The 11,097-nt window shown below is 39.7% G+C and overlaps 1 protein-coding gene across 10 annotated transcripts in view; it reads right to left on the bottom strand.

Moving 5' to 3' along the window:
* Window positions 1-1,679: 1,679 nt before the first annotated feature.
* Window positions 1,680-11,097, bottom strand: part of DCUN1D4 (defective in cullin neddylation 1 domain containing 4) — an 86,420-nt gene continuing 77,002 nt past the window's right edge. For 7 of the 10 annotated variants that reach the window (XM_017337668.3, XM_051831603.2, XM_051831598.2 and 4 more), the window contains 3 exons: window positions 7,185-7,289; window positions 5,159-5,261; window positions 1,680-5,049 (listed from right to left, as the gene is read on the bottom strand). In XM_017337668.3, coding sequence (XP_017193157.1) covers window positions 4,994-5,049; window positions 5,159-5,261; window positions 7,185-7,289 — 264 coding nt within the window. In that variant the 3' untranslated portion in view covers window positions 1,680-4,993. Of the gene's footprint in view, window positions 5,050-5,158; window positions 5,262-7,184; window positions 7,290-9,325; window positions 9,382-11,097 lie in introns of all 10 variants that reach the window. The other 3 variants (XM_070068205.1, XM_051831576.2, XR_011386232.1) reach the window with 2 other exon arrangements.

The raw sequence follows: 11,097 nt of genomic DNA, 5'->3' as shown, positions 1-11,097 counted from the left end.
TCTACCCTACTATTTTTTTTTTTTTTTTTGACAGGCAGAGTGGACAGTGAGAGAGAGAGAGACAGAGAAAAAGGTCTTCCTTTGCCGTTGGTTCACCCCTAATGGCCACTGTGGCCGGTGCACTGCAGCTGATGCACCACGCTGACCCGAAGCCAGGATCCAGGTGCTTCTCCTGGTCTCCCACGGGGCGCAGGGCCCAAGGACTTGGGCCATCCTCCACTGCACTCCTGGGCCACAGCAGAGAGCTGGACTGGAAGAGGAGCAGCCAAGACTAGAACCCAGTGTGCCGGCACCGCAAGCGGAGGATTGGCCTAGTGAGCCGTGGCGCCGGCCTCTACCTTGCTATTTCAAAGAGCTTCCATACGTTCTTCCTGGGGCAGGTGTTTAGCCTGCCAGTTCGGACGGCGGTTAAGATGCTTGCATTGGGTTTGATTCTTGCCTCCAGCTTCCTACCAATGCAGACAGCAGCAGTGATGGCTCAAGCAATTAGGACTCTGCCACCCATGTGGAAGACCTGGCTTGAGTTCCTGGCTCCTAGCTCCAAGCCTGGCCCAACCCTGGCTGTTGTAGGCTTTTGAGGAAAGAATCAATGAGCGGGGGTTCTGTTTGTCTGTTTCTGTCAGTCCTTGTGCCTCTTGAATAATTAAAATTTTAAGAAGCATTTAATGCTCTTCTTGCCTACAGCTTTCTTCCTTCACGAGTGTATCTGCAGTGCATCTGGGCTGCAATTTTGTCTTCAGGGGGTATTAGTGACTTACTCTCTCCCCAGTCTGTTTTGTTCCAATTACACTGCAGGAGAACTTTATTTCAATTTCTGTTCATTTATATTTGGATTACTAGCAACCTCTAGCAGAGTGCCTCTTGTGGTCTTATTTTCTGTTACTGGATGATGTGCTTCTGGAGTTTCTAAGCTTGCCATATCCCAGGTTAAGAATTCTCTGTGGTAAGTCCTGTCACCTCCCAGTACTTTCCATCAATGTGGGATGAAGCTTTTTCCTGTACCAACACACACCTCTCCCCCACCCCACCCCTTTTCTGGGTGTCCAGAAGAACAAAGATCTTCTCGGTTTGATTCTCAGCTTTTAGCTACAATTATGGTAGAAAGAACCATCTACAGCACCAATTTAAATGGGGTGTACCTGGATATTCTACAATCAAATGGTATCCTTGGATAGAAAATAAAATCGCTATCAAGGCCATTATTGGCACAAATAGGGGGATGTTAATCTGGACTGCATATTGGATAATGTACTATATCGCTGTTAAACTTCCTGAGTGTGATCACTCTATTATGGCTATGAGAGAATGTCTTTATTCTGAAAAATCAGGCACAAATAATATAACTTACTCTCAAATAGTTCATAAAAAAGGTATATTTAATTATCTACACATACAGAGAAGTACCCCCCCACACACACACACACTTACACACACTCACAAACACATGCAAACACTCAGCAGGGCAAGGAATGAGGCGAAATGTTTACTAGAAAAATTTAAGTGGTAGGCATAGGGATTGTAGTGTATTATTGTTGCATTTTCTTCTATAGTTCCGAACATCCCCAACAGAAAAAGTTGAGAGGAAAAAGAAAACTATAACATACTTTAAAACTACTATAAACAGTTTTTTTTTTTTTTAAGCACAAGTCAGAGAGAATAAAGGATTTATTAATCAGTTCTGAAACCAAACACAAATACTTTTTATTTATGGGATATCATTTTACATCAATTCCATCAAAACCTAAAACCAGTTTGCTGAACTCAAGGTAGGTGGCATAACAGTATTTTAGTTAAGCTGGGAGTCACAGGACTTGCACACTTTTATGAATGTAATGCAAATACTGACGACACGAAGCATTCACAGTTATAGGTTAGCTGCTGTTCATTAAACAGTAACCCCCAAATAGAAATTATTTTATGAAAAAAAGCAACCCACATTTTGGTCTCATTTACAGACACCCAACATTTCAGTTGGTCAATGAATTCTTTACATTTATTATACAACATATGAAAGAATATAGAATAAGGCTTACAGAGGTATTTTAGCAGTTGTAAGAATAAAAACCAAGGGCACAAACTAACTTTTAAAGCTTTCTGTATAAACTTCAAAAGCACTGTTAAAATGGAAATTGACAGGCAACAGAAATCTGAACCAAAATTTAGAGGTTTGCCTAGTCAGATTCATAAAACCCTAATTCGGAGTTCATGCTTCCAAAAAGGTGCAAGAAACATTACAGTGGATGTTTGTGGCAACTTAAATGATAAAATTCCTGACCTACAGCAGCAGTAAACACCTAAGAGCTGTGTTCCATTACAATGGAGTATTGTAACGCGGAGTTCAAAACACAATAGAAAAGAGAGAGAAAGGGTGCAGACTCAGGTACTGGAGTAAACTCGGAAGAAGGCACCCTCACGTACTTAACATCAGCCAGTCAACAACTGGCTGATGATGTTCAATTCTGTGTAACTTAGGGAAGTCTAAGAAAAAGCATCTTATTACTCAGTCCGATTCCTTTTTCTCCTCTTAAAAATAACTACGTGAAATCAAGAAAACCGAGGGCAAGCACTCTGCAACCCCATAGTCACAGAAGTCTGTGCTTCAAGGCAGTTTAAAGATGATTTAGAGTTTTCTGAACAGGCAAGATTGTCCCTGTGCAATGCTTGCTTACATATCACACATCTGGAGATGGTTCTTCCCTGGGTGGTTCTCCTGTCCTGAATACGTTCACTGTCAATAAAATGCTAACACCTCTCCCTTCTAATAATCCTGTTATTTTAGGACTAACTGTGCTTAGTGTTAAAAAGATTCTCTAGATTCTAATATCATATTTAAAATAATTTCACCTATGATTTATATTTGCTTCAAACAAAACTAAAGTTGATCAAATTTAATAACTGCTGCCTTTAAACTTTAATTTTTTGAACTGTTTTGGGGTACTTTAGAAAATGAATCAATTCTCCATAGATCCAAGTCTGCCCATGGCTAGTCACTGCTATAACACACACACACGCATATCCATCAGAATCTTGTCCACAGAATGATCTCAATAGCTGTTGCTTGCTATCAACATTTGCTATTCTTTCAGGTATTAATTTATGCAAACTGCTATTAGATTGTAAGGTTAAAAGTGAAGAGTACAAACAAGGAATGGTTCAGTATGCTTCATCACTACAGAGCTTTTTAAACCTCTGGTTTATTTCACAGCAAACCAAACCTTTTCTATTTGGTAGAAAAAGGAAGTAGTTGCATTCTACCATAGCATGATTTTGTATATGCACACACACTGTATATACATATAAAATGTCTGTCTTTGGTGGTTCCGTTAGGGAAAAATATGAAAATCTGAACACTGTTTGCAAAGAAACTACAACAGTGGTCAAAGAGTAGCATTGTCAGTGTGCTTTACTCGTTTAATGCCATTTAAACATTCACATTTATGCTAGAAGATATTTTTGGCCAGATTTCGAGATGATTCCAAACTTCTTCCAATCATTACAAGCTCAATCGTGCATCTTGCTCAGAACTATAGCATTTAACTTGTCCACATGTACCATTAGCTCTTTACTTGGGTTAAATCACTAGATTTTTGTGTTTTCATAAAACTTTAGAGACTAAATTAGTCATCAATAGCACCAGATAGCTGGGCGAAAACATGTTATCTACACATTTTCTCAAGAAGGCAAAAAAAAAAAAAAAAAAAAAAACCCATAAAACACAAACCTAAAAATATGATCCTGCTTATTACTCTTATTTTCTCACCTACATAAATAACGGCAGCCCCCCTTTGTACAAGTGACTCAGGGAATGACAAACGGCCCCTCCAGGAAAGGTCCTCGCCTGTGACAGGTGAGCTCAATGCTGGTGGCTGTGTCCACTGCCAGCAATGGACGTGCTGCCAGGAAAAGCCTAGCATGAAAGAAACAAAACCAGGAGGACAAACTAAAAGGAAGCTACACACTCCTCTCACAGCTCTTTGAAAGAAAAAAAAAAAAAAAAAAACCCTAGAAAATCAGACACCACACAGATTCACTGAAATTTCAAGCCACAACTAAAAGTGCTCAGCAGTTATAAATGGCCAGCAAACCATTAGATTTTTTTTTTTTCCATGGAGGAGGCAAAATAAACTTTACTTAGCATGGCATACAAAGCATCAGCAGATCCAACACTGGCTAAAAGGATGCCGGGGGGGGGGGGGGGGAGGGCGGGTAGGAAGGGATGGAGGGAGGGAAAATACCGTTAAATAAAGTTCATAAGAATTTAAACCCCAATTTAAAAAATAAAAAGGTGCCATTTTAATTTGGTCATTTATACCTAAATCCAAGCTGCTACAGTTTTAACACTGCAAAACAAAAAACCATACCTTGCATGGTGGAAGTGAATGGTGGCATGTTACACATGTCGATAACGTTCATCATTTTAAGATGCTAATATTGTTAAGTAAACCAAATGGGATTTGGCCTATGCCACTGAAAAGTTAGTTTAGGACTCCCACCCCCTTCCAAAAGTTGGCCTCTTAAACAGTAAGGTTAATTCTGGCAATGTTTGCTCATGGTTAAGGTTGTTTTGTCTCATCTTCTGAAATGCTACATTTGAGACCAAATGAAGTATAATTGGTTCATTTGAAAAAAGGGACTAGAAATATGCCACAAAATTATTTGTACAATACATTTTTGCAGAAATAATCTCTAGGTGAAGCTTTTTCTTTTTATACACATATACAAAATTTAAACAGCAATATACACATAATCACAGTGAGGACGTTGGCAAATTCACCAATCTGTAGTGTAAATACAAACTGCAAAGCAGCCTTTCAAGAGAACAATGCTACACAGCAAACAGAGCTGGTCCAGTCAATAGCAAACACCAAAACATCCCTGCCAAAGGGAGACAGTGCAAGAAAAGCAGCATGCGCTTTGATACAAACAGCAATTTATGGCTAATGGTTGACATAACTGTGGTAACAGTGACTCTCTCGCTGCTATGTATAAAGTCCTAAGACATCTGTTTGTCTTTATACCACTCCACAAACTCGTCCAACAACACTGGCCCTGGGGAGAGAGAGAAAACAACGTGGCTCTGAGGCTGTTTCCAAGGAGAAAGACATGCACATACACATGCTGGGAGAGGCGGGAGTGAACACTCAGCCACAGTACTTACATGCTCCATCTTCGTCGTAGTTGCTCAGGTCGAGATTAATTGTTCGGCTAAACTCTAGCACATTGCACCACTGGTCTTTGTTAATAACTTTGTATTTTGATTGCTGGTGAATGGGAAAGTAATAGCAATTACTAACTGAAAATGAGCAAAGGGGAGGGTTTAAACTGCTGTATGAATCAACTTCAAGTTCATTGTTGGGGGGCTTCTTTCCATTTGAGGTGTGTTAAGTATCAATCTAGGATGGTGGGTGAGAGCAAGAGTTGAACTTTAGATGACAATTTTCATTACAAAAATATTATAGCCACATAAAATGGTAAGCACATCAAAGAAACACACTTTCATACCTCTGGAAGTGCAACTTCTTAAATGGCAAATGTCCTTTTATATAAAATGGGACAACACCTACTTCATGGAGACATTGCAAGGATTAAAAGAGATAATCTATGTAATTCATGTATAGGATCCATTAATAAGCTCTGCCATGATCAGCACTGCTCACTGCCAAGTCACTGGCTTAAAGCACATGCAGCAGTGGGTCACTCAATGAAAACCTGTAAGTGCTACAAGTGGTCTTGGCACTAGATGCCCTTGTAATAGAAGAAAGTGACTGTTCTAGTCATTCAAAACATGAATCTCATCACAAAAGAAGTAGAATAGCCATGGCATGGTGTTTCTATTCCTCTTAGACAAGAAATAAGCCATAGTTATATTTTAAATACTGTATCCTTATATCATTATAAATTTAGAAATAAAATCTGGAGCCAAAAATTTATAAATCCTCACCACTGAGATCAAGAAATATCATAAAATAATACAGGTACATAAAAAGCCCAGAGAGTTACCAATGATTTTAAGGATGCAAACACAAGAAAAGCAGAAATCAAAAAATTACTGTTTCTTTTTTAGCTTTCTATGCACCTAAAAATAAAAACCAGTCTTAAAATAGTTGACAATGCTCCCAGAATTGTGCAAAGTCAAATTGGCAATGTCTTTCGGCTAAAGAAACCTTTACACTCAGGCTCAGGTCCTGCTGTGCTTGCTGAGAACAAGAACCGAGTCCATTTATTTTCTGAATGGTGCTAATTTATCTCATAGGGTTGTCTGAGAAATTAGAACAAGCCATACAAGAATGTACATATGAACTAGTGTGTAAACAAATGTTTCTTACATTAAGACCAACTTTAATAACAGTCCTCAAAGAACGGTATCTGTTGCTAAGCTTTTCTGGACCATTACACAAAGTAAGTCGCAAGAAGGATGACTTCAAGAGGGAAGCTGGAGCCAAGGGAAGGCCCTGGACTTTCTCAGAGACCCAGCACCCACATCTCTGCAGGCTGAGGGCATTTTTTTTTTTTAAAAAAAAAAAAAAGGGCTTAGCCAAGATACATGACAACCCAAGTAATTCCAGTCTGTATCTCAGATCCCTCCAGATCCTGCATGATGACATTTCAACAACAACCAGAATATTCAGTCACCAATACTTCAACAAAACACAATGATGGTGTAAGGTAATGGATTCTTTCTGATACAAAGCTGAAGAAAAGTTAAACCAAAGGAGATACTGTCAGTTTGCCTAGGACTAGACTGAGCTAAGGTCCTTAGAGATAAAAGTAGACAAGAAGTGACAACAAACTGATTTTAGTAAGAAGGCAGATGACTGTTTTTTTAACCTTTACTTAATAAAAGTGGAAGTTCCTCCAAAAGAAAGCCGGTCTTCTCCATTGTTATAAGGAGCAGGAAATCTAAACAAAATGAAGCTTTTAAAATGGAGATGAGAAAGGAGAGGAAAGGACAGAGCTGTGGCCATTTCTGACATATCTGTAACGTGGAGTGATGCAACACAGTGTTACACGCATACACAAATGCGCTCCGAGAAGAGAGGTCATTGCTGAATGACAGCAAGTTTGTCACCAGAATTCCTACAGGCAGAAAGCACAACAAACAAAAACATTACATAAAATGGTTAAAGTATATTTGGTAGTTCTAAGCAAGCAAACATACATTTCATAAAATAACAATTTGGTACCTCTAAGAATTGGTGAAAAACTGGAAAAAGGGGCCAGATTTTTCCTAATAACAGTCCCAACATGCACTTGGCAGTGTTTATGTCTAGGCTGCGCTGGTCCTTTTCCTGTTTAACAAACAAAAACAAGGATGAGCCAGATGCCCCCAAAATAACAAATTCCAATCATCCAAATTTGTATTTCACTTCAACAAGAAATTAGTAAACAGCTCATTTACCATATAACCACAAAAACCCTGATTCAAAAGCTAAGGCGGGGGAGGGAAGGCAGTCAAACATGGCGGAAGGCTTGAACGTGTCAGTACTATATAAATTATAAATTTACTGTAAGAAACTCATGTCTACTGAATGATGATCCTGATGCAAAATCACTGAGTTATGTAGTACCAGTACTCATTTCCCAAGAAAAATAAAAATCTGTAACTCGATAGCTTGACTTGACATTTGTAATTATAAAATCACAATTGTTGATCTTAAAGCCTATAACTTAATTTAAAGGTTTTGATTTGCATGCTTAGGAATCAGGTTTCCTTCAAAAACAAATCATTTTTTCCAATAGTTTTACCTTATGAGGTAAATTTTTGTTCATACCTAAGCATGCTAGAATTAAATTGTTAATAATCGTTGGGGCTTTGAGGCTCCCCTATCAAAGGATGTGTTCATCCACAGGCTCCGGGGCAAGTAGGATGTCTGCCTATAAAGCCCTGCTTACCTTGGAGTTCTCAGACTTGAATCTCCTAACCAAATACCCCCAAACTAGTAAACAAGCAAAGGACAATATTTCCTAGGAAACCAGAAGAGAGAGTACACAAACCTAGATTACGTTTAGTCCATTTACATTTGCAGTTAACGATCCTGATTCCTCATTCTCATCTTTCTTACAAGTTTCCATTCTGGAACCACAAGGGGGTAGTTTCTATGGAAAGGGATGGAGGGCCTGGGACTAGTGGTAGTAACCTTACAAAGCTGGCCACCACATGGTTTCTTAATAAGAGAGAAAATATGTAAACATATTTTTTGACAAAGGGAGAAAGTGCCTGGCTACCCCACAGGAGTTGAATCTAAATATTCACCAAAGTAAGGGACGATGCTGTGGCATGCAACTACATGTCCCTTCAGGTAGAATTAACTGTCACCTCAAGGACTCAAACAGTGAAATGCTCTTCAGTATACAAAGAATTTGAGGCATGCCACTGACTTTAAAAGTGAAGAAACAATACAGCCAATGTAAGGGCCTTAGTCAATAACAGCACACAAGGGAGATGAAGACACAGAGACGTGCTACTTAACGGAGATGTGCAGTAGATCTGAGTTTTGGTCCCAGTCATAAAGTGTGACCACTGTTCACAAAGAGAAGAGGTCAGGTGGCTCCAAGTCACCCTTCTCTGCTGACAGGCAGCTGAAGTCTCAAGATGGCAGGGATGCTGTAGTTCCCCAGTTTACGCAAGTAAGTGGGGCCTCCTCTCCAAGGCATTCTCCACCCATCCCTTGGCCATGCAGACTGCCTGTTCTGGGGTGCATTTATTACTAGTGGAGAAGAGGACAGTAGAAGAGGCGCTCTAGAGATTGCCTGCCTTTTGCCAATCAAGCCTCATTGGTTAGTTGAGTTTCAAGGCCTTATACTTCAGTGATACACTGGGCAAGCAAATGGCAACTTCCTCTTACTCCATAACACAGGTGCGGCAGACGGCATTAGCATACTATCCTATGAAGCAATCTACAAGAAAAACTGTTAGGAAACACAAGCAGCACCACAGGACCAGGCCACGTCCATTTGTCAACACAAGAGCTCGTGCAGCGTGGGGCTGACAGCACTGGCCCTCTGGAAAAGTTTTCCCTGGGGAGAGTTTGTACTCAAGTCACTGAAGCCCAATCTCTAGTCTTGCTTTGATAAGTACTGTGTCTTCTTCCATCATCATCATCATCATCAACTCCTATGTCCCCGTCACAGTGGACATACACTAAGGTGACAAAAAAGAAAAAAAGATACAAAGGAGCTGGACAGACTCTTCGCAACAATATAACCATCCAACAAACTGATGACGATCATGAAGGATTTCAACGTATGTGTTTGGCAGCGGTGCCAAAACATGGAGGAAAGGATCAGACTCACAGGACCGGAAAGCTGAGCAGCACTCACTTACTCCTGCTCTGCAAGGGTGCCAGCCAGCAGCTCGCAATCACTAACACCATCTTCTGCCTAGCAAATAAGAGAAAGACATTATGGATGCACTCACAGTCTGAACAGTGGCAACTCCCTGATAACCAGCATTGCCTGTGGGTGGACTTGGGTTAAGTGCCAGCAGCCATCACTGGAAACACTCAAATAATTCCTAGGCGCCAACAGTGGAGAGATCCCACAGCCAACAACTGTAAACTTGAAAATGGAGACACTCCCAGGGGGTTCTCTGATAACTGAGGGTCCCAAAGGCATTCTCTGCAAAGGAGTTCCCAATCAGAAGTGAAATGAATCTCCCAGGATGCAACCAGGCAGCCATCAACAAATGGGCATTTTAAAAATGATAACCACCTTAACAACTTAAAGGAGTACACAAAGATAGCCAAAAGCTCTCTGTAAGAAGTGAAGACAGTATAGTCAAAACCAGCCCTGTGACCCTCTGCTCATGGGGTAAAAAGGAGATCGACAGATTTCTGCACCTAAGCACGAAGTACCTAGACAGCCTGCCAAGAGCTACTGAGCATCCTCAGAGGGCCCGTCAAGAGGAAGAGAGAAGGAAATGGAAACTTCTCTTCCCATTCATCTTGTGATTGAAAATGTGTACATATACTCCACCAACTTTAATTTTCTCAGATAAACAACTTTTGTGTCATTTTTCAAAATAACAGGAACTGGATAGATGTACCAATCCCCTACAATACACAATTAATCTCTGCCTTAGACTGAAAACACAGGAACCAAAGGGTATCAAGGCTCTAACAGTGTAGCTGCAAAATCAAAGGGTCCTATTTCTAAGAAGTTACATTTTACATGTGGACTAAATGCACTTCCAGAGTCAGAGACTAGCAACAAACAGCTAAAGAGAGAATAAGGAAGATTTATTAAGGTCTGATTTGGAGTCACAGTATAATAGTAAACAATAAAAATAGTGCCTATGCTTATGTAAAACTGTTTCAGTTCTCCTATAAAATAGGACAATTAAACACTTTTTTCTTAAAGTGACACAACTATAAGGAAACACAAACAAAAAAAGTTAATTATAAATATGTGAGTATAAATATGACATTGCCAAAACTAATCTTCAAATACCTAGGTACCCATAATCTGAGGTATCAGAGGTCCCTAACTATTTCAGATTAAAAATTTCCAATTTTCACCAAGTTTTAATAGCTTGAGACTAGGTGTGAAAAGAGGAACCTTACTTTACTGAAATTATTTTAACAAAGAGCTTCAACAGGAAAGAATTTTAAAGCTTTTCCAAAGATGTGAGTTAGACTCAAGAAACAATATGTAAGCAATCATGACTCCAACCATACACGGCCAGGGCTAGTCTTAAATTGGCATGTGAAAACAAAAGGCCTGAAGGAAAGACCATGACGTACACCACGCACTCTCGTGTGACCACAGGGATGACGCTGACACAAGCACAGTCAGCCTTCTCAGCTCAGCTACCTACACAGATGCGAGGTAGAACCAGCAGACCCGAAGAACTCCAATCTCAAATACTACAGTTCAGTTGATGAAACGGAAATTGGTTTAATGGAAATTAGTTTTTTTAAAAGACATATTAAAAAGCAAAAAGTTGAAACTCAGGCATAGCCTCCCACTGGGAAAAATATATCTAATACAATTAAAATAATTATGCTCTTAGAACTTAGCTAACACTGGTTTACATATAACAATGTCTGCAAGGCAATTAATTAAAGCTCAACTATTGACATTTCCTATAAAACAAAA

Source organism: Oryctolagus cuniculus, chromosome 2, assembly GCF_964237555.1.
Source record: "Oryctolagus cuniculus chromosome 2, mOryCun1.1, whole genome shotgun sequence".
Lineage (NCBI taxonomy): Eukaryota > Metazoa > Chordata > Mammalia > Lagomorpha > Leporidae > Oryctolagus > Oryctolagus cuniculus.
This window is presented reverse-complemented; position numbering and strand designations above follow the sequence as displayed.